At 32.2% G+C, this 25,277-nt stretch overlaps 1 protein-coding gene across 1 annotated transcript; it reads left to right on the forward strand.

Moving 5' to 3' along the window:
- The first annotated feature begins 2,085 nt into the window (after positions 1-2,085).
- On the forward strand, positions 2,086-9,282 carry LOC120071902 (aluminum-activated malate transporter 2-like). The gene is made up of 6 exons (XM_039024317.1): positions 2,086-2,395; positions 3,071-3,211; positions 5,557-5,829; positions 6,763-6,875; positions 7,686-7,832; positions 8,821-9,282. Exons 1-6 carry the CDS (start codon positions 2,128-2,130, stop codon positions 9,256-9,258), a joined length of 1,380 nt encoding a protein of 459 aa, XP_038880245.1. The 5' UTR covers positions 2,086-2,127; the 3' UTR covers positions 9,259-9,282.
- Positions 9,283-25,277: the final 15,995 nt, after the last annotated feature.

The following is a 25,277-nucleotide window of genomic DNA, read 5'->3' on the forward strand; positions in this document are numbered from 1 at the left end:
ATTTTTTGATGCCTCAGCAGATTTTGGCAGAGAAGTCCCATGATCACCAAGTTTTATGGAATCAGAATATGTCTAATGTTTGATTCTTGCTTGCAAACTTGTAATGATTTTTGTTCCTTTTTTCTTTTTCTTTTCAAGTTGGGGATTCAATTGATTTGAAAGGCGATTTTTTTTTTTTTAATAGTTTGTAATTTCTAACACAGAATATATATGAAATAGTAAACAAAGGAAAGAGAAAGTAATCCAAATGAGTGGTTAGTAATATTAATGGGTAACAAAAATGACGTTTTCAGGCATGTTCGAATTATTAGGAGAGCAAACGAAGTCCACGTTGGTTAGAGAACGAAATGATCATTGGTATATAAGTGAGAACAATTATTTCTATTATTATAAAACCTTTTGAGGTGAAATTAAAAGCAAATATCATTGAAGAGATATGTGGAGATTCATTGTCTTTATCACGAACATTACAACCTTTTTGCATTGATGTTATGTTTAATTTAAAATTTTCACCTAAATGCTTAAGTTAATGGATTATAATGTAAATTTAATAATTAATATGCATTCTTAGGGTTAAAATACCATTTTGTTCTCTATTCTTTGCGCTTTGTATCATTTTAGTGTATATACTTTCGAATGTCCAAATATAGTCGTTCTACTTTTAATAAATCCTTAAGTATAGACACTCATAAACAGTGACACATCTCTATATTTTAACAATGGTTTTTTAAATTCATGAGAACTAATAGAATTTAGGTCGAGAAAGATAGCTCTTTTATATATATTATATTTGATTGACGGAAGACCTTAGCAACTTGAGTATTTATTGACTATGAATTTGGTAATATTATGTTCAATATAATGTCTCATCTAAATTGTGAACCGTATAGATGTATAAAAATACTACTAGACAGATATTTAGAACTCGAGTTAATATATTTGCCTTTAGAACTTTTCTGTAGATGTGGAGTTGATGAAGCCCTCAAATTCTTAAGCATTTTATGTAATGCTCAATGTTTTTTTTTTTTTTTTTTGGAAAATTACTCAATCAATGTGACTTGATTTATGACTCTGATTGGTCCATTGTGTGATTAATATAGATATGATAAACTTTATAAAAGTTGGCTTTCAATGGCTGAAATTGATACCATATGGTTTAGGAATATATGCAATACCACATAACCCTATAACCAAAATGAAGGCCCTCCCACTCTAATGGATGCAAAAATCTTAACTTTAACTTTACCTTTAGCGGAGTACTGAACATACACCTCTCAACACGTGCCTTGCACGCTTCTCAAGATATATTTTTATGCAAAATGTTTATTATATAACTACTTTTTTATTCTCTTTAGAATCATGTTTCAAGTGCTTAAAAAAATATTTTCAAATAAAAAAAAAAACATGTTTTAATATTTAAAAGGTCAATCTATATAGACTTTTTATCTTATACAGATAGTGTGGTTCTCTATCTTATTCAAATCTAATATTCTATTTAGACTGTACCTAATTCTATGCATACCCTTTCTTTTACTTAATAAAAAAATAATAATAATTTAATTTATAAAAAAAAAAGTTGTCACATAGCAGATATTTATTGGGATGTTGTTTGAGCTACACAAGATTGGGTATAGCCGAGAGTACCCAATTTTTTTTTTTAATTCTCAACATACGATAGTGTTCATTAGACTTGCATCAAATTTTTTTAATTGATATTTAGATTTTATGAGCTTTGATAAATATAAGATACATTTCAAAATCCATTAATATCTTACAAGAAGTCTCTGTAATTAGTCAAAAACACTCTTTACCACTATCTTCAATTTTAACAAAATACTACTATTTAGAAACAACCCCTTTAAAGAAGACATGTCAAACACACATTTTAGAGAAGTGAATGGATGACAACAATCTTCAAGTTGGAGTACATTTTCAAACAACTGTCAATAACATTTCATTTGGTTACTTTTACAATTGACAGTACCCAAAAAAAAAAAAAAGTATTGACAACATAATATTTTATGTCATTATATATAATAGATATGCTCCAACACACATCCCACAAAGCCATTGAATTGTCAACAATTGTTCTTTCTCTCTAGCTCCCTTTTTTCTCTCTTTTAAGCAATGGAAATGGGGTGTGATGAAAAAGTAGGGGTAATGAAGAGAGGGTTTCTATGGATGAAGAGTTTAGTTGAAAAATTAGTGGAAATTGGAAGCAAGACAAAAGCTTTGGGGAAAGATGACCCAAGAAGGGTTATTCATGCACTAAAATTAGGGTTTACACTCACAATTGTCTCATTATTTTACTATTACAAACCACTTTATGACAACTTTGGAGTTTCTGCAATGTGGGCTGTCATGACTGTTGTTGTTGTTTTTGAATTCTCAGTAGGTATGATTACGTTTTTTTTTTTTTAAGGTAACTTTTGGCTTTTTGACTCTCTTCTCTTGTTGTTGTCTTTGAATTTTCAATGAGTGTTTATCACTTTTTTACACTTCTTTTTACCCACCATCTATGAATAAAGTTAATTAGCCATGTGGCCACATTGTTTTTTAACTTACCCAAGGAAAATAAAATTCAGGAATCTTCAAGTTTTATTTGCTTTGGAACTAGTTAGCACAAGTAAGTTTTAACTTTATACACATTCTTTAAGGAAAAAAAAAAGACACTATTAATAAAAACAAACTATTTATGGTTAGAAGTGTTTTTAAAAATAAGTGATTTTATAATAATTAAAATCACTTTTTTTATATTCAAATATAACTCCAAAACATGCAAAATTTTTCGTTACAATAATGAATTTGAATGATGAAATGTATATTTTTGGAACGATTTAAAATTAAGCAAAAATGGTTTTAACTGTTTGAAAAAGTACTATCAAATATGTCGTTTTATCTAAAACACACTTGATATTTGAAATGCAATATAATGTTCATGAAGCATTAGAATGCAATAAATGTTTTTAAATAATTTTAAACTTATTTTAAGTGAATAGTAGCATGAGAAATATGAGTTTTATGCATATATTCTAATGAGGCATTGCATATTATGATTCAAAATTTTCAGGGGCAACCCTGGGAAAAGGGTTGAATAGGGCAGTTGCAACATTGCTTGCTGGTGGTTTAGGAGTTGGAACTCATCACTTGGCTGCCTTATCTGGACATGTTGGCCAGCCAATCATTACCAGTATCTTTGTCTTTTTAATAGGTAAAGTATATTTAATTTCTTTGTAATTTAAATTTTTATAAAATCAACTTTGAAGATTATGTATGTTTCGATTCAAGTTTTTAAAATCTAACTTTTTAATCCCAAGGTTTATTAATGTATATATTTTTTTTTTTTTATCACAATGATGTGGCATTTTTAAATTAGAAAAATTATTTAAAAACTTCTCTCTTCTTTTCTGTCTTAATTTTCTTTCCTCTCCCCCACTGCAAAAAAGTGACTTCATATTTTCAAACTTTCCTCATATCAGTTTCCTATTAAACAATGACCTGCAAAAGTTTTGTTTATTATAATTTTTTAAATTTATTGAAAATATTTTAAAAAATAACAAAATATCATTGTCTATCAATTATAATGAACATCTATTAATGTATACTAATAGACGATAATATTTTACTATATTTGTAAATAAGTTGATCCACATCATATTTGAAACTTTCCTTTTAGTAAATAATTTATTTAATTTATCACTTTTTCAATAACTATTGATGAACAGAGGATGAGAGAGAAAGAAGAAGAAGAAGAAGAAGGGGATTGGAAGATAGCAAGTAGGGGAGAGAGGATAGAGAACTTTTTTTAATTATTTTTCTAATTTAAAATGTCATTTCATATTAAAATAATAAAAAACTACTTTATTAACATACTGTTAAAAGTTCACTAGAAAATATACTTTGAAAATAATCATACATCAAATATATTATTAGTTTTTTTTAGGGAGGATTTTGACTAAGGAGTATGATGAATATATTTATTGGAGTATAAGATTATATTAAAAAATTAATGACATGCCTTTTTAAAGTGTATATACGATTGTAAGTGTTTTATTTTTTTAAAAAAATTGTCGTGTGTTTTTGAGAAATTTTGTAAAGAGTAGTGGTGAAAAGTATTTTTCACAAATTGAAAGTGTTCTTTTACTAACTTTTGATAATTATTAGTTGTTTGAAAAATAATTCTAAAATCAGATAAAAAAAAAAAACTGACTTTAAAGTGTGTTTTTAGAATAAATGTTTAACTATTTCAATTGTTCTTATATAATAAGAAGTTAGAAACTTTTTTTTTTTTTTAATTTCTTAAAAGGCATGTGCCAATTCATAGTAAAAGTTTTATTGATTTTAATTTGATTTTTAAAGTAAAAATGTTTCAATATATATATCCATCAAAACTTTCTATTTTATCAGAAAAGTAATTCCATTTTGGGTATTTAGGGAATTTCATTGATTTTGAAAAACCCCAATCCTTGATCCACCCCATTATTTCACAAAACCCACTTCCCTCCTACCAAAAAATTTACCATTCATATACTGTTTTATCTTATTCAAACTCTACTATCTATCTAATACAATCAACCAATACTAGTAAAAAAAAAGGCAATTAATGCTTGAAATGATAGACAACTTTTCTACTGTATAGAAAAATGAACCAAAATATTCATAAATAATAATAAAATATCATAATATATTTGTGATAGACTGCGATAAACAACGATAGATTACTATTTGTGTCTATCCTTTTAACAATTTTATCATTTAAAATAATTTTTCACTTTTGAAGGGGATAATTTAACCCAACCTTAAGGATTAAATGAAATTTATAAAACCAATGACACGATTAAAGTAAAAAAAAAAAAAAAACATACAAAGGAGTTTATAGAAAAGAATAAACAAAATTAGATGTGAAATTAAATGCATTAGTTCCTTAATTAATATAATTTAAAATCACATCAACCCAAAAGCAGGGTCGTTTGTGATAATAATTTGATTATTGGTTTTTAATGTTGAAAAAATTATCATATAAAATTTTGTTTCTATTAAGTTTCTTTGGTTTGTTATTCACTTTTCACAAATGTTTTCAAAAACCAAATCAAAATTCAAAAACTAAATGGAAGTACTTTAAAAAAAAAAATATATTATTGTTTTAAGAATTTGACTACAATTTTCCAATTGTTTCTTTAAGAAATATGAAAACCATGGTATGAAATTTAGAAGAAAACAAGCATAACTTATGAAAAACAGAAAACTAAAAGAAAAATCGTTATTGAAAAAAAAAATGTTTTAAATACCCAACTATTGAAAATATTTTCAAATATAACAAAATATCACAGTCTATCAGTGTCTATCAATGTCTATTAGTATCTATCAGTGATAGACAGTGACATCTTGCTATATTTATAAATATTTTGATTTATTTTTCTATATTTGAAAACATCTCTAAAAAAAATTAGAGCTTTAAGTTGACCGGGATTATAATAAAATTTAATTATACCAATACTTTAACATGGATAAACTCAATCACAATGTTACGAATGATTTTATTCTGGTGTTGAACAGCCTGTACATTGACGTTTATGAGGTTCTTTCCAAGCATCAAAGCAAAATATGATTATGGAATGATGATCTCCATTTTAACATTCTCAATGGTATCAATATCTGGGCTTCAAGATGATGAAGTCTTTTTGCTTCTTGAGAAGAGGGTTTCAACAATCTTCCTTGGTGTCTGTGTTTGTGTTGTCATTTCCATTTCTGTTTTCCCATTTTGGGCTGGTGAAGATCTCCACAATCGCATTGCTCTCAACATTGAAAACCTAGCACTCTTCTTTGAAGGTATACATTTATATTTATATTTACAAACTGTACTCTTAAGTGTTATTTTATATAGTTATTACCATTGTTCTATAAAACTTCATGACTATTATAATAGTATAGGTGTATGATGACGGATTATAAATCGTATGTCATCTTAAATAATAAACAATATAGGGTTGAAACTTATTTGCTTTTGAAATGGACTAGAAGTAACTCTTAACTTACTAAAGATAATTAGATTAACTTACTTTTCCGTAAATTGGAGAGCTATTTTCGAGCATGCTCAAACATAAAATGTAAGAAAATTCAACACCCAAGTTAAATAGTTAATTTGTTTTAAGTTATTTGGAGTCGGGAAAGAACAAATTTGAAAACAACTCATATATTTTTTCTTTTATATAGATATTTTCATTCCTCCCCCACTCCCTATTTGTCCAATTCTTGCAATGATCCAACAACCAAACAAGACTCAAAACTTCGAGTTAGTATAAAATTAAATCCCATCAAGTCCGACTAAGAAACAAAGGAATATCAACTTTGATCTTGGAGAATCTTATCAACCGTCCACAACAAATAAACTAATTTGAACTCCGTTCATTTATCATGCTTCGAAACTTCACCCAACTAAACAAAAATATTCTTAGAGAACTATATATTACAGGACATCAATACACAATAGAAGAAACTAATTATGATAATTAAAAGAAAAATGATAATTGTTTTAAATAGTAAAACTATTGATAATATTTTCAAGTATAACCAAATGCCACTCATTATCGCAGTCTATCACTGATAGATAGTGACGTTTTGTTATATTTATAAATAATTTAACTCATTTTCCTTTATTTGAAAACAACCCGAATAAAAAAATGGAGGGGTTTTTTCTTTATATATTTGATTAAATTGTCTTGTGTAGAAACTATTAAAAAAGATTTTGCAATATTTTGACAGGATATGGATCAGAATACTTCAAAACGTCACAAGATAGAGAGGCCAACAAAGACGAAAAACTTATTCAAGCATATAAAAGTGTTCTCAAATCAAGTGGCATTGAAGATACATTGGTATATATGCTTCTCTCTCTCTCATTTTTTTATTAATTCAACAATTATGAGAGTGAATGTTACCATTCACATTTGGAATTGTAATTGGTGTCATATCCATTGAAGTTTATGTTTGGATCTTCCTATTCGGAATCTTTATTTTATTGAAAAAATACAATTTTCGTCACTCGATTTTGGTCTTATTTCTGTTTGGTTTTTAGATTTCAAAATACAGTTTTAATCCTTAAGTTTTAAGTTCAATTTTAATTTAGTCCATAATGTTACACTTTAATTAGTCATTAAGTTTTGAGTTTTGTTTAAATTTGGTCTCTATGTTTTAAGATTTTTACTTTGAAACTTGTTTCCTAACTTTTCACTAAATAATCACTTTCAATTTTGACATCAATGTCTATTTATTAATTGATAATAAGTGTGAAGTGAAATTTTAAAATTATTTTTAATAGAGATGGAAAAGATAGTGAAATTTAATTAATTATAATTATTTAGAGTGAAATTTAGTTAACTATAATTATTTTATTTCTGTTAATTATAATTAATAAACGTTAACACTAATTATTAAAAGTGAATATTTAGTGAAAAATAGATCGAAGGTTAAAAGTGTAAATCTTAAAATCTATGGATCAAATTGAAATAAAATTCATATCTATAAGAGTAAAATGTAATATTTTAAAACTTAAGGATTAAATTAAAATCAAATTCAAAACTTTAGAACTAAAAGTATAATATTTTGAAATCTAGGAACGATACTAGAAGAAAAGGATATATATGTCAAAATTTTATATATATTTGTGATAATGACACTTTTTACAGTATAATTTTGCAAGGTGGGAGCCTGGCCATGGATGTTTCCAATTTCGTCACCCATGGAAGCAATACCTTAAAATCGGAGCCCTAACTCATCAATGTGCCTTCAGAATTGATGCCCTTCATCGCAATCTCTCTTCTTCTAATTTCCAAGTAATATTCTCTAGCTTCTCTTATAGATTCTCGTTAAAATATCATTTTGGTCCTTATTTTAGGGTTGTCTTTCATAATCTCAATAAATTTTTAAAATAGTCCATATGTTCTTAAATGGTATTCAGTTTATCCTTTTTATTTTCTTTAAAAATTAAAATTTTTAGACCCTTAACATCAATAGATAACAATTTAGTCCTTGAACTTTAATTGGTCATATGATTTAGTTCTTGTACTCCAAAATTTGTAACGATTTAATCTTTATCCTAAAACTTTTCATCAGATTTTAAGTGTCAAATTTTATTATGCAACGCCTTAGTATCTTTATAGCTTATAAATAAATTTGATTACCGATTAGTTTATCAATCTGCATGTAGAATAAGTTGTATTAAACCATACTAATGTTTTTCATGACGAGTTAAATTGATTCTTATTATAGCTCATGAACTAAATTGTCACAAATTTGATAAGGGCTAAATCATTACCAACTAAAGTTTAAGGACTAATTTATTACTTTCATAAAAATAACAAATTATAAGCCACCAAAAGGAATTCCAACGATATATAATCTTCCTAAGCCACCAAAAGGCCATTCTTTTCTTCTAAGAATTGCCATTAATTAGTCTAAGGTTTATGGATAAACCGTTAAATCATCAATTAATCTAAAATCTTATGTTGATCAATGCAAGTAAATTTAATATTTTATCAACACTTTTTTCTCCATTTGTGGGCTTGAAAATTTGTTGAAATCCCAACCAATAGAATCTAATATTAATCAAGAAAGAAATGACTCTGCAAGAGTTTGAATTCAGTACTCTATATGCTTTAATAATATATTAAATCACTAATCAACTCAAAAGCTTTGATGGTTTAGGGTTTAAATTTAATACTATATCAACACCATAATCCAAAATCCGTTATCATTCTTTCTAAGCCACCAAAAAGGTTTTTTTCCCTCTAAAAATCACCATCAATTGTTGTGATGTTGTAGGTTTCACAAGAGATTAGAAGAGAAATCCAAGAATCATGCATGGAGATGAGTATAGAATCAGGGAAAGCACTAAGGCAGCTGGTTTCATCCATAAGAGAAATGACTCAACCAACTCAAGCAGAAATTCACACACACAACTCAAAAGCAGCTGCCAAAAAGCTCAAAGCCTCACTTAGATCATCACGCTTGTGGGAACATTGTGATCCCTTGACACTCATCCCAGCAGCCACCATCGGTTCGCTGCTCATTGACGTTGTCGATTGTACTGAGAAAATTGCAGAGGCTGTTCAAGAACTTGCATCTTTGGCACATTTCAATAGTGCCAAACCTGGTGTGGTGTCTTTGGAGAAATCAGAGGCAGTTATACAAATTGAAAAGGAAAAAGTGCAGCCTAATATTGGTATTTCTTTTGTTACAATACCAATCAGTACAGGGTGAAATTGAAAGTGTAATTATATTGAAATGAAGCTAACAAATAATCATCTTTGGTTTTTACTTTTTATGATTGTAGTAAAAGCTGAGGTTGATATTGTAGGTTGATCTTCAAAGAGCTTATTTTGGGTAGTTTTATAACAGTGATCCAAAATAAACATCATATTATTTATATTTTCAGTTAAGAAGTAGATTGTTGTGATAGTTATATATTTATAAAACACAACAGATAGATTCCTGCTTAGGGTGTGCTGTAAATGTTGAACTAATAAGGGTAGGATTTTTTAAACTTGAGATGATTAACCCATTGTCATTAAATTTTAATGGGAGTTAAGTTGGAGCTTTTTGTTTTTCTTGTAATTTTTTTTCTTTTGGCCAAACTGCCAATTGATCTAGGGATCAATGTGACAAATTGATATGGATTTATGATAGGAACCATCTGACAAACAAAGAATAAAAAATAAGAAAAAGATTGGCGTGTAGCTAATGAAAATTGATACTTGTTGGGAATTTATACTAACATATAAACTAAATGTAGAAACTAAATTATATCTAAACTTCTCACTTCCATAGGTTAGAGTCAAAAATATTATCTATAAAAATATATTGATTCCTCCCAAACTCGGGACTATGTCATTTTGCAACCGTAGCTTCTATTATTATGGAGATTGTAAAAAGTTGTAAACTTATGCTACAAATCTCTTCTAAATAATCCAACACGAACTATTTGATTCTCTATAGTTATTTAGAATTAACAATAAAGAAGCATATGAACCCTACCAAATCAGAAAGTAATTTTTCGTTCTACCGCAGAGAAAGCTTCTATCGTTTCTCTTCTATTAATTTGCTAAGAGTGTTGTTCTTCACACATCAAAAACAAAAGACATATATATATAATTTGCAGAGTGACCTAAAGCCCAAGTGGGCCTTCGATGCAATGGCCCAATTTGAAGATGCACATGGCTTCATCATGAATTTTAATTCTTTCATTTTTGACTGACTGATATCAAATATATATAATCCACAATTCTAATAGTACTGCTGATAATCATATATATCGATATGTTCACCAAGCCAGTTCTACATGGCAAGTTTCAACATTATTGCTTGTACTTTGCTAAATGTTTTAAGTTGTTAATGATCCCTATGAAATATTATAAGGCAGGAAAAAAGTTGGGTACATCTAATAAATTTTGGAAAATTGCACAAACTACCCCTAAAGTATGAGGTTTGTTACAATTACACCCTTAATTTTTTAATTTGATCAATCACCTCCCCTAGACTTTGTAAAGTATTATAATCAACCCCTTAGTTTAAAATTGGGTGACTCACATATGTAGGAGAAGGATAAATTTGTCATAAAAAACATGTTCATTTATCCGGTTGAACGTTACAAGAAATCAAAGAGGAAGAGGAAAAGGTGACATATTTAGTGAAAAGAGAGAAGTGAAGATACTTTCTCTTTTAAGAACCAAACCCTTTTGTTTTGATGTACTCATTTCTTCTACATGGAGGCACATGCATATTCCTGTTTTGCATGGACTCTTTTATGGCAGAGAACATGAGTTTCACCACCAACTTCATCTCTTCCAATTTTTTTGTTGAAAATCTTTGGAAATATGCTGAGTAATGTTATGTATTTATTGGTTAGATGGCCAATTTCAAATTCTCTACTATTTCTATAATGTATCAGTTTCCACCAAAATTGACGTCGATATACTCATGGTCACCTACCAAAAATGATTGGAGTTTTTCCATCTTCGATTTGCATAGACCTGCTTGCATTCAACGAATAATGAATTAAACTACTGTTTGAATTTCTTTTCAATATTCCTCTCGTTCTTCCTAAAATTCAAAATCTCCCTATATTTCAGCTTCAACGAAGTCGAATTCCCATCCTTCAAGCGGCCATTCTCATACCCAAATTCAAAGAAATTTGACCGATTTAATTCTCTGTTGGTGAAGAAGATCTGTGTTTGAATTGGTTGAGACCGTTGGGCATTTCTTCCATCATCATTAGAGCCTATATTTTACAACATTGTCTCGTGAGGAAGTATCTTCACTTCTCCCTCTTTTCACTAAATCGATCACCTTTTCCTCTTCTTCCTTGATTCCTCAGTAAAACTCATCAAGATGAATGAACATTTTTTTCTTATGACAAATGTTCCCTTGTGTGAGTCACCTAATTTTAACCTAAGGGGATGATTGTAATACTTTACAAAATCTAGGAGAGGTGATTGATCAAATTAAAAATTTAGGGATGTAATTGTAACAAACCTCATAATTTATGGATGGTTTGTACAATTTTCCAATAAATTGTATATTACATTTGGTGCACATTATTAGGGAAAAACGTCATACTTCTACCACAAGAATAGACATAAAATAATTGAGAAAGTAAAAGAAATTAAACAACAAAACTTAGAAACATGAGAACTTAATTACTTGATAAACTCCAAAACCAGAGAAAAATTAAACCAGAATCCACCATAAAGAAATCGAATATGTGAAAATGGTTTAGAATCACAAAAATTATCTCCTTGATTCCAATTATAAGATCACTCTTTCAAAACTTTTGTATCACTCACACCCTTTTTTTCCTTCTCTCAAACTAAAGAATACAAAAAGAAATTTAACTAAAGTGAGGAGTTTTTTGTACCGATGACCTTTTCGAGAGGATCCTTATGATTGATGACCCACCCCCATAAATGTATAAAATATATATACTCTTCTGTTTACATCATAATGCACTATCACTTTTTTTAAAATTTCGCGTAGGGATGGTCATGTGTATTGTAGCCCTAATGCGATGACCATCTTTATTGCTATTTTTATTTTTCTACTGTGTTAGGGAAAAATGTTAGGCTACGATAAATACAGTCATCCCGCAATAAGTTATAAAATACGATAGTGCGTTATGACGTAATAAAACGATTATATTTCATAAGTTTGTGAAGGATAGGTCATTAATGATAAAGGCCCTCCTAAAAGGGTCATCCGTACAAAAATCTTAAAGTTAGCACACCAAAACATAAGGTGTTTCCAACTGGGACGATTTGAAACTAAAGTCATATACTCTTTTTATAGTGTTTGGAACCCCTCACTTCCTTGAACTGTTTCAATGTGGGACAATTGCACTTATAATATTTTGCTAAAACCCACAAAATTCCACCTCAATAAGATATTTTGAAGAATCCACAACTTCTACTACAATCATCATGTTCATCAACAATCATAATTCTCAACTCAAAGAACTATAACCACTCCATCATAAGAGTAGACAACTTCGAAAGAAAACCTTCTAAGATTTTTTCTTCTAAGTCAGATGTCGATAAACACTCCTAAAATTTATGATGTATGCAAATTCCATCTACTTGTTTTTCTTAAAGTTCTTCAGTCATCGACATAACTTCCAGCATATAGCTTGCACAACCTCTAAGGTAATGCACATGTGCTATCCTATGGAACTACTAATATCATATCCTCTATCACGGTAAGTGAACATACCATAAAGATTAATATTATGTCTTTCTTTAGTGAATGTCACTATCTCCCCTAATGAGAAAGACTACGTCAAAATTTGATCGAGAGTACTTTGACGAATCTATTCTGTTAGGATAACCTTTACACTCCATTAGACAGAGCATCATCACCGCTCAACTCTTTAGGAACACCATTCCTCGGTCTTCAATTCCCTTAAAGCCCTTGTGTAACTCAAATTGTAATAACACATCCTTGACTTGCATTTGCCACAAGACAAAGATGATCATGGCACCAAATTTTTTAACATCAAACTTTATTGGACTCATAAAGTTTGACTCATCTGATTTAGTTCTAGTAAATAAGCAAATAGTAAACAATCCACGTTATTGTAATATGTTTCAAAATTTCTTTTATGATGTGGATGTTCAGATAATGCTGCAACCACATAGCACATTCAAAAATAAATATGAATCCAGAGCTTGGTCGAGCGAATTTTGTAGCCTAAATCTAGATCAAATAATTAAACCGTTTAGTAGTGGTAGCATGGATCCAATGCAAGGAGCCGTTAAATTTGTTTTGATGTAAGGAAATTTAAATAACATAAAATAAAAGCACAAATTAAAGGTTTAGTAAATTATATGAGAAGGCCTAATTTGGATTGTATAGAATTTTCCCTTTTCAAAATATTTGATCATTGAGTTCTCATTACCAAAATTAATTAATTGCTTACTCCTAACCAATTCAATTAAAAAAAAAACTAATTAAATTGTCATAAACAACTAACTAGTCCAATTCGAAAAGATGAAAAACATGCATATTTAAATTATCCTAATTTCATTAAGATTTAGGGAGTGTTAGATGAAATATTTAACCTTCAAGTGCTTAATTAAATATTCGTTTGGTTCAATTCTAAGTTGGTTAGAACAATACTAATCTCAATCAATTTGTAGGCCAACCTAACCTATCGCTTTCTGTGGATCAACATACAATCAAGTATCACAAATTGAACGTTAGTCAAAAGCAATATCATATAAACCCCAATCCCCAATATCATACAATCCCAAGTAGGATGAGCATGAGGCGCGCGCATAGGAAAACAGCGTGGGTGCTAGTGGGCATGGCATGTGGGCAGGGTAGGCATGCCGTGCGCTCAAGGAAGCATTAAGTGGGCATGGGATGTGCTCGTGGGCAGTGTTGGGAGAGCATGGGGTGACCGCGTGGTGGGGTTGAATAGGTGTGGGGCATGGTATACCCGTGGGATAGGGCAAGGTGGGCATAGGGCACACACACAAGGGGTCTGGTTGGGCATGGGGCACACACACAAACGTGTTGGATAGGCATGGGGTTTGTACACAAGCAAGCAGAGCGGGCATGACTGGACATGGAGTGCACATTGATCAGGATAATATTCCATTAAACACATAATTGAATCCAACAAATACACGAATTTGGTTAAAAAAAACTCATAAATACATGAAAATTAGGAAAACTCCTAAAACCCAAAGCTAGAAAGTATTACTTACCCTATAATTGACATGTCGATCAATGGGTTTGATTTTGATTATATCTATTGGGTAGAAATAAGAGAAAAATAGAGAGAAACGGAATTCTAATCGGCAGAAATCGAAGAGTCCTTGACCTAGGCAACTAAAATTAGTATTTATAAAATCGTGATAGCGACGCGACGCTGGATGGAAATTCGCGCGCGTCCAAACATTAAAGCGTCGTCGTACTCTAAGACAATGTCATGCTACCGTGTGTTTTTCATGAAATCGAGTATTCTGACTTTTTCAGGGCAAGCACGATGCCATAGAGCCTCGCAATGCCGTGAAGGTAGGGACAAAATTGTAATTCTTCGTTCTTCCTTTTCAGTTGAAGCAATTCAACTTCATTTTAACGTGTTTTAACTCCATTTTGTCACTAACGCTCGGTTCTATCTTTAATTTTCTCGAAACCTATAAAATAAAAAATAGACATGTAAAATCCAAGAATAATCCCAAATTAAGTGAGACAAGATAGCACATTTTCCCAACTTAATTCCTTATCATCCTCGAGCAAGGTAGTATAAAAGCACACAATCATACACATATATGTTCGCTCCAATTGCCTGGTTCGTTACTCCAGTTTCAATAGTCCTCTAAGATTTAACTTGTATTCAATACTGTAATCAATTCATAATCAATCAATGAAGCACAATTTAAAACTAATTCTAAACTTATTCATGCAAAAGTGAGTTTAATGCCCTTCTAATAAAGTTTAAGCATCTTGGAATAGCATTAAATGGCTCTCAATTGTTTTTCCTTTACACTGGCTTAAACACGAGCTATCAAGCATCAAAATAATAAAAATGGCAATATGTTAATTAAGGTATATGAAAATTTAATTATAGGGATCCCTAGACTTGCATTTATTTTACCTCGGGGTACTAGCTTTCACACATCCCTATAGGGAACTATACTCATTATTTTCTCGCGAGTGTTCTTCCTACTCCTAGTCATGTATAACACTACAAGTTTGAATTTTTCTTTCACATAATATTTTCTTTTCCGTACAACATTTTTTCTATTTACAATTTTTTTTTTCAAACAGACAAATAAATCATTTTTACTCCTCAGTATTACATTACAACCTATCATGCAAGACACTATCTAATCAGTAGGGTCTATTGGAGTGACAACAAAAATACAAGCTAAGCAAAAATAATTCTGAGCATAAAAGACCTAATGCAGGCAGACAAAGAAGTTAAATGTGCATGAAAAATAAGAAATTTTTTTTAAAAAAGACTAAAAACATGATTATTCATCTCAAACATCATTTCATACAAATTAAAATCACAAGGAAGTGCGTTATCAACTAGTAATAACGAACCAAGCAAAATATGAGTAAACATACAATTAAGCACACAAATAGAATAGACTGAGCTCAAATGCTCAAGGGCTCCAAGCCAGAATATAGACATCCCCCGCCCTCAACTTAAAATCTAACATTGTCCCTAATGTGATAAAGAATTAAAAACAAGGGACAAAATAAAAAGGAAACAGAAATCTTCCCTGAAACTTTGACACACTAGATGGTGGTGAAATCTGGCTCATTGAAAATAATTCTCTCTATCTTATCATGGGTAACAAAAAACCTTAAATAAATAAAAATTGAAACAATTAAGCTCAATCAAAAATAAAAATAAGTAATAGAAACCTATACTAAGAAAGCAATAAAATTGTAAATCTTGGTTGCCTCCAAGTAGCACAATTGTTTAAGGTCATTATGCTCGACCCAACTCGGCTTTAACAACCATATTCATCATAAACTGTCGGGTCACCATCTCCCACCCCCAACATAGAAGGTGGCCACTGTCCTGAAAAAGATAAGCACTTAAATATGAAGGATTAGTTGGAGTAGAATTATCAATCATAAGAATTTTTTTCAATTTTCTCTCCCTGTTCAATTTGTAGGGACCTTTATCCATATCAATAAAAACCTTACTTGTTTTAAGAAAGGGACTCCATAATAAAATAGATAAATCAGAGGTAGAAGAAGAAGTATTCACATCTAGAACGTAAAAATGAGTAGGAAAATACATGCCATTAGCTCAAATAAGCATATTTTTAACTAATCCTAATGGCCTAACTAGAGAGTGATCAGCCAATCGCACCTAAATGTCGAAAGGGTGTAGGATATGAAACTGAAAATCATAGCAAACACAAGAAGGCATGACATCTATAACTGACCTAAATCTAACGCAACATATTCATCCCATATGAAACTTAATGGCTGTAGGCCCCCCTAAAAATTAAACGTATTGAAAATGATGTTACTGCATGGATCGAAATTCAAAATTCCCTCGTTTTCATCCATTAAATAATATTTAAGTACTTGAAATCATCCTCATCTTATGCCCTGGGCGACACACGTGCTACAATGGCCAGGATAAGATTCAAAAGGTCCGTTGAGCGCCTCATGGCTATGTCATAATAGATTCGAACACCTGTCCCGAATCAACTTCCAGATCATAATTGCTCTAGTGAATAACTAAATAAAAATAAATAAATAGATGAGAGATAGCAGTTTCTCTATTTATTTGATTGAAGTAGTGCCTATCAAACAGGGAACAAAAAACATACCTAGATCATCATGCTTAATAGGAAGATTGTCTGGCAAAGTTGTCTCTTGTTTGACCACCTCTTCTTTCTTTTCCTGGGCAGGACCTCAACCCAGACTCTCTTGCCCTTTCCAATAAGGCTCTTATCACTATAAGACTGCATAGAGTGCTGATGTTGATTGTCAAAGTTAAAACTTGAAGATGCATGTTAGACGACTTATAGTGAAAATAGGATAGCAATATCTTGAAGTATGATCTATTGGAGTCCCTCTTTGAGTCTCCCAAATCATAAGCACGTAGTGGCTTTAATTTAGGAACTTTAACTAAATGTAGGAATGAGTTGAGTGTATTTGATTATAACCTCGAAGGGCCCCACCGATTAGAGGATCGATATGCATGATAGTTTGTAATGTTAGACTAAGAGGAAAAGAAAAGAATATTATGATTGCCTTTGAAAAATAGTGTACACTCATGTGCTTAAAAGAAATATCATTTTTATTACGAAAACTTGTAATGTGTATGCAAGAATGGGAGTTAAAAAGAGTCGCCATTGTTGTGATTAGTTAGGACACCTGAGAGTTGACTAGGTACGGTTCCTTGTAATGAACGTATGAAAGCTAGTGCCCCTATGTAAAATGATGCAAGTTTAGGACCCGATATTATAATCAAGGCACCTTAGTGGACACATCACTTTCTTGACATATGTGGATATTAGATGATTAGTGCATGAGCCAGAGTAGGGGGAAAACTGGAGAAGCTTTCTTAAACTTAACTTTAGTTATTGTGTTTTGTATTAAATGTAATTTGCACACACACACACATTGGAGATGATTAGATTTGGCCATGAATGAGCATAATGATAGACTTGTTTGAACGTTTTTACTTGAGTCTTTAGCTAGCTATTCTTTGAGGCATGAGTCACTTGCACACTTATTTAGAACTTCTCTAGCAAAGTCCTAAGTTTAAGGTGGTGAAATGCACACAAAAGGTGCATTATTTGTCTTAGATTTAGGATGGTTTTTTATAGGATTTTATGAGATTTGATGTGTTTGCAACTAATTTTTAGATTTTATGTTCGGGAATTTATTTATACTCAAAATGAGCCAAAAAGGATCAAAATGTGCCTAAAGAAGTCGAATCGAGTAATGGATTGAAGAGAGTGAAGAGAAGAGAAGAAAAATGTCAAAGTCTAAGAGGCAAGCAGCGTAACGTATAGAGCTGCGACGTACCCCTTTACACTTGAAGGCAGTAACTACGATTAGACATCGCACCACAATGTTTCATTAGAGCCTTGCTATGCAAGGCTAACATTGCAATACTGTTATTGATGTTCGTTACAGTGGGGAAAAATCAAACCAGCATTGCAACGCCAGCTTTCCTAAAATAAAAATTCTTGCATTTTTTGAAAGATCTTGGGCTCCAAGTTTGCTTCATCTATATATTGGGATGCTCTCAGCATTTTTGGGGTTGATGGAGGACGAAAAGCCCGACCTAATTTTAGACATAAAGAGAGAGTTTATGCTAAAAAGTTAGAGAACTTGAGGGATATTTTGAAGGTTGTTCAAGTTCCTACGGTAACGATCAAAGCGACCTTGAAGAATTCAAGAGATCAAAAAAGTCTTCAAGAGGACACTTCTTCGATTTCTTTTTCTTTCTCTAAATCTTATGCTTGAACCGATATATGAAAATATGTTTGTGCAAGCTATGGACGGCTAAATTTTCTTGTTTTAGGGTGTTGAAAAAGTTGTTATGAATTTAGATTAAATTAGTCCTTTTCATGGATGTTTGTTGAACTTGTTGTTTTTGAATGATTGATAGCTCTCAAAAAGAGCTATTATTCTTAGCTTAATTTAGGCTCGTTAATGGATTTTATATGTTTATTGTCTTACTTTGTAGGTATCATGCACCGAGGAGGAAGAACCAAGAAATCAGAGTCAGAACTAATTTGAAGTAATTTGGAGGTGATTTGAGCAGTCAGGCTTCAAAAGAGTGAAAATTATAAAACTGCCACTGTCACAGGGTTGCAACGCTAGCTTGACGCTTTACCCTGATACTCTAAGGTAGAATGTGCAGCATTGCAACACTATTTGCAGCATTGCAATACTCTAAAGTTGCACAACACCACAGCGTTGCGACACTACAATTTTTCCTATAAATACTCCCTCCCCCCCGCCGGCCCTAAGTCAATGGATGCCAAATTTAGGAGGCCAAATTGATGGAGGCTGAAGTAAAACTTCATCCTCCTTCCTTTTCCTTCAATTTTTAGTATCTTTAGGTTAGTTTTTATTTTATTTTTGAATTATGGACGTGTTTTGGATTGTATCCCATTGGTTTGTTTATGAATCGATGAGGTAATCTTTCGTTTAGTTCTTGGATCGAACATTCTTGTATTTTGGTGAGTTTTCTGTTCAATTTTTGTGCTTTAAATCAGAATTATGTTTTCTTGAATCTTGTTTAATTTAGAATTGCTTTTATGTGTTGGATTGACTCTCCTATCATGATCGCATGTCTTCGCTAGTTAAATTCAAGCTCGCATGCATCCTTGTAATCATCCATACTTTGAATTTACCCTTGTAGCACTAATTAAATGATCATTCTTAGGTTTATAGGCTAGTCTTGAATCTTTATATCGCACATTTCATCTAGATTTAAAGAATAAATTGATTATTTGAACATGGTTGCCCTGACACTTAATCAACATAGTTAAATCCTAAATCTTAATGCATGTGTTTCTAGTTTTTTATGGCCACTTGGGACCCAATTGAGTCTAGGAACATGTAAGTTAGTTGAGGCACGATCTTTCCAGCCTTAGTTATGAATTAGGATGCTCGATTGGTTCAGACTAATTGATTTTCGAGCTTGTAGAGATTAGTTAATTTGCATCGATTGGGTAGCTATACATGCATAATTCGTATGTTGGCTTAAAACAATAATTTAAATTACATTGAATGGTTGCTTGATCTGAGAACCACATGAATCCATTACCGTTTCATATATCCATTGCACTTTACTTTATCTTGCATGTTTTTAATTTAAAAGCAAAAACCAAACCCCTGTTTTTACTGTTTGTCTACAGTCAAATCTAACCCAAAAGAAATTAATTCTTCGCTTCCCTGTGGTTCGACCCCACACTTACCACTATTGCTATGTCTTTGTAGTGGTAGGAGTAGTTCAGTGATAATATAAATCTTATTTTGACCAGACTCGAAGCTTATTAACGACGTAAGTTTCGGGCCACATTTTAGTAGTAGTAGGAGTAGTTCAGTGATAATATAAATCTTATTTTGACCAGACTCGAAGCTTATTAACGACGTAGGTTTCGGGCCTTATTAGTCACACTTACGGAAAATTAGTAAACAAGTTAATTATTTCCTGTCTCTTATACACATCTAGATGTGTATAAGAGACAGGTGCAGGAGTGCCCCTACGATTATCAAGAACCCATCAGTTTCCAGCAGGATGACCTCTATTTCGAACATGAGGTTAGAGCTGAGCTTCAGCTGTCTCTTATACACATCTAGATGTGTATAACTCTAGTGAGTTTGTGCAGGAGTGCCCCTACGATTATCAAGAACCCATCAGTTTCCAGCAGGATGACCTCTATTTCGAACATGAGGTTAGAGCCGAGCTTCAGAGTCTGAGTGACCACATCGCTCAGATCACTGAATTAGTTAGGAGACTAGAGAAGTCTTGGGAATCATCTTTTGAGGATGCCAAGTTGAGCAGTGGAAATACTTGCATCGATGATTATGCAGAGCATCTGGTTCCTCGAATTTTTTATCAGGGTAAGACGTTGGATTACTTAATGTGTGAATATACTAATGATTTTTCTGAGTGTGCAGAAAATTATTCAGAGCCATCCTACGTCTGTGGCACTGAGGTCGACCCTGTTAGGAAATACGCATGGACCGATTCAGACGAAGATGCTTATCCTCTTCCATCCCAAGAACAAGTTTGTGAGGTTAAGTATGAGTATAGGCTTAATTTGGAAGAATCTCAGGTAAAAGAGTCAAAGGCTCCCAAGCCTCGTCCTGTTCTTTGTGCTGGTATTCCTCTTTTTTTTTTTTTATTTTGCTCACCTTCACCTCACAAGTCCGTCGAGTCAGTTGAGTCAGAGTCTTTCTTTCCAATTAAGTCAGTCCTTGAGTCTTTTGATTTTTCATTTTCCTTTTTTTCAAATAAAATTTAAAATCCAAAATTCAACCTGTCTGGTTCTCTTCAAAAGATGAAGAGTCTTATAGCCTTATCGAGCTATATCGACTAATCTAAGAAGAGACCAGATAAATACAAGAATTTCTTTGTACCTTGACAGGGGACGGGTGATAACGGATAGAAATACACGTTATTAAAGCTCAAATAAGTAAAACAATGAGAGAGTGCGACGGTAAAATAAACAATATCATGTCCAAAAGTGTTAAATTAAGAAAATTGCGATCGCATGCGCCCATCGCATAAAAGCAGTTAATTTATTTATTTTGTGTAGGAAAAATATGTTGGCGCAAGTAAAATTGTGGTCCAAGGAATTAAGTGTCCACGACTTGAAAGATTGCGATTGCAAAGTCATGCGATCGTATGCGATCATGAAAAGTTACTCAAGAAGGTGGCCGCATAAAGACTGCGCATCAAGGTGACAGCAAAATAAATCATGATGGGACGGAAATCTGATGACGGTCGAATCTGAATTTAGCTGACAAGCCGTTAAAGCTACACTGTAGCAAGTACACTCAACTTTCGGTGACCATTAATCGGCACATCAGAGCAGAAGATTTAATCACCGCCCATCATTGCAATCATTAGAGAGAAAGGCCGTTTCACCTTAAACTCTATAAATACCGAAGACCACCATTGTAACAGGGGTTAACAAGTTGAATTAGAGATATATCATATATAAGTTAAAAATCCGTTAGTCTGTTCACGTACATACTTAGAATTAAAAGATGGAGACGAGCTAGGAAACAAAGAACACGAAAGATCATTCCCGGATAGATCAAGAGACTACCGAAAATCGCTACAAAGGGAAAAAGAGACAACAATTACGAGAGCAAGAATATTCATCTGGACAGAGTTGGAGTGAAAAAGACAGTGTAAAAGGCCACGAGAAGCAAGCCATTGCTTACCGAGCTTCTTATCTTTAAATTCCATTTGTATTTTATATTTTGCACTTTACTTCTAGAAAATGGAAATCTCATTTCAATCTATGTTCAATCTCTCCACACTTTGCATGAGTAGCTAAATTCCCGAATGGGTTGAGAAGTACTTAGCTAACATGACCTAAGATTTACATTTTATGCGATCATCTTATCTTATATATGCGTCATTCACCCTTTAGAAATACTTGAGAGAGTAGTCTAAAGATAGAATCTAGACTTGAGAGAGTCAGATTAGAATCGAGGCTTGAGAGTCAGATTAGAACCGCACAAGCAAGAAATAGAAACTTAGACATAAGTTCTATCGCTATTTACACATCGCACACACCCTAGAAATAGGATATGATAGTATGCGGTCACCTTGTCTTATGTGTGCATCATTCATCATCGCATAGATAAGAATAGAGGCTTAGACATAAGTCCTATCGACTTTTTCGTATACATCGCATGCATCCTAGAAATAGGAGTTATGGCATTTGCATTGAGAAATGACGTGTTGTTATGTGTGTGTAGAATGATCACATAATTTGTGCATAATCTTAGGAAGTGTTAGGTAAACCCCTTCTCAACCCGTTCATCGTATACTCATTGTAACTCTTGATTTCATCAACTCTTCATTCGAACTCTATCGCATAGGAAATATTCTTAATCAAAACACCATCGAACTTACTTGTTTTCACCACCACAAGAGAATCAAATTAACTATAGCATATTTACTCAGTAGTTCCTATGTTCGACCCTGGACTTACCAGGAAACCTAGTGAGGCTTATACTTGGGTCTTATTAGGAAAACTTACATGTGCAACGCATAACACATCACCGCAAACTCACACCATAATCGCATCACAATTCACAACGCATCAAGTTTTTGGCGTCGTTGCCAGGGACTATGACAGTATATATTGCGCTAATAGTAAACCTTTTTTATTTTCTTTGCAGCTTTCGACCTCTGTGTACTGTCATTCCTTTGGTAAGGAAAGAAGCAGGTGTCGCATGAGCGAAAGACATGTTCCTGAGCCCAACTATGACCTAGAGATCGAAAGAATGTTCCAAAGAAGACAGAGAAACAACCACCGACAACAACAAGAGAGAAATCCCATAATGGCGGAATAACCGGAAGAAAGAGCCGCAAACGCGAAAAACATCATGGCAAAACCCATTCTCCTGGCGAACAACTGCAATAGACCTATCCGGGACTATGCGTCACCTAACCTCTTTAATTTCTCCCTAGGAATCATGAGGCCAACTTTGGATGAATCGAGGTTTGAGATGAAGCCGATTATGTTACAGATGATCCAGACAGCCGGACAGTTTGGTGGAAGGTGTGGCGAGGATCTGCACGTCCATCTCCGAAGTTTTATTGAAATCTGTAACACTTTTGTGTTCCCGAATATCTCTGTCGAGGAGGTTCGACTCACGCTTTTCCCATTTTCGTTATGCGATGAAACAAGGAAATGGGCATATTCTCTTGAACCAGGGTAGATAACGTCGTGGGAACTAGTTGTAGAGAAGTTCATAAAGAAATACTTCCCTCTTATAGATAATACAAGAAGGAGGAAGTTAATCACGAATTTTGAACAGGAAATTGACAAATCACTCAGCGATGCATGGGCGAGGTTTAAGAGATTGGTGTGAGATTATCCGCACAACGGATTACTTGACTATCTCCAGATGGAGATATTTTATCACGGTTTGTACCCTGCATTGCAGACAGCTGCCAATGTGGCAACAGTTGGTGGTCTGCTTAATAAAACTTATAATGAGGCGAAGAACGATGTTTCAAAATTTTTATATATGATATGTGAGTTAAGAAATTTTATTTCATTACTACATTTGAATATGGTATCAATATATATTTGATTAGTATACATTATAATATTTCATGAGTAGCAAATGACATGTGTAATAAGAAAATAATATTGTCTTTATTTTGCTTTTCATATCTTAAATGAGATGTTACTGTGATCTACTTGATCATGTCTTTTAGCATGTGTTAATGAATGGAATTAATATTGCATATGTGTTATATCTGACAAAATTTATGCATGATTAAATTGTCATGTTTGGCCATTAATTTTCATGAAGTTGAAAAGTATTATTATTACTTTTAAATTGAGTTTGGTCTTATAACTTTTTTTTTTTTTTTTACTATCACTTAGCTTGTTTGTAGTATGAAAATGTAAATTCCATCATTTTTATGTGGTGGCTTGTAGAATTGATGGTAATTTGAGAAATTGTCTAAGCTATAAAATATATGAATATTTTATAAGGACTTTTCATAGGTATATAAGTTAGAACAACTATCTCTGTTGGTATGAAGCTTTTTGGGTCAAACCCAAAAGCAAAACCATGAGGGATTATGTCCAAAGTAGATACAATATCATACCATTGTGAAGATTTTTGGAAAGTTGTTATCCCTAATAAGTGGTATCAGAGTCGTCCTCTAGCTTAGCCATGTTGATATAAATCTTCAAGTGTCCAATGAAGGTGTGGTGGAGCCTCGAAAGTGAGTCATGGTGTAATTCATAGTTGAAATCTATCAAATAGACAATGTATTCTGGTGAAAAGAAGTTAGTCTAGATAATGGATAGATGGCAACTTGAGGAGAGGCTCAGTTGGTCCTTTGTTTGAGGGGAGGGTTGTTGAGAATGTGACCAAAATCCCACATTGGTTAGATTAGAAAATGATCAACATATTGGTCAAATAAGATAGATAATTAATTTGCATGTATGTATTTAATAGACGAGGATTCCAAAACTTACTAAGAGACCTTGAGTTTTGTAGACTCTATATTATGAAAATAAGCTATTAATTTGCATGTATGTATTTAATAGATGAAGATTCCAAACCTTACTAAGAGGCCTTGAGTTTTATAGACTCTATATTATGAAAATAAACTATTAAGAACAAACTAACCTTTCTAAATATGAATCAAACTTGGGATTTGGTAGATCTCCCTAAAGAAAGTGAACCGATTAGATGTAAATGGTTTTTTAAAAGATAAATTTTATTTAATGGTTCGATTAACAAATTTAAGGCCAGATTCGTGGTTGTAGGGTATATGCAAAACAAGACATCAACTATTTTGATGCACGTTCTCATCTAACTAAAACAGCTGCTACAAAGCCATGATAGGATTTGTAGCAATACGTGGCCTCCGAATACATCAGATGGATGTAAAGACGACATTTATTAATGGTAACTTAGAAGAGGAAATTTATATGATACACCCTGAAGGTCTTTTTATTGTTGGTCAAGAAAACAAGGTATGTAAACACTTTAGAAAACAATGTTTT

This window comes from Benincasa hispida, chromosome 2 (genome assembly GCF_009727055.1).
Source record: "Benincasa hispida cultivar B227 chromosome 2, ASM972705v1, whole genome shotgun sequence".
Lineage (NCBI taxonomy): Eukaryota > Viridiplantae > Streptophyta > Magnoliopsida > Cucurbitales > Cucurbitaceae > Benincasa > Benincasa hispida.

Bases quoted from the DNA above. Each gene is read 5' to 3' on its own strand.
- LOC120071902 (XM_039024317.1), top strand. From the start codon at position 2,128: ATGGAAATGGGGTGTGATGAAAAAGTAGGGGTAATGAAGAGAGGGTTT. The intron at 2,396-3,070 runs GTATGATTACGT...CAAAATTTTCAG, and splicing joins TGTTTTTGAATTCTCAGTAG to GGGCAACCCTGGGAAAAGGG. The intron at 6,876-7,685 runs GTATATATGCTT...CACTTTTTACAG, and splicing joins GTGGCATTGAAGATACATTG to TATAATTTTGCAAGGTGGGA.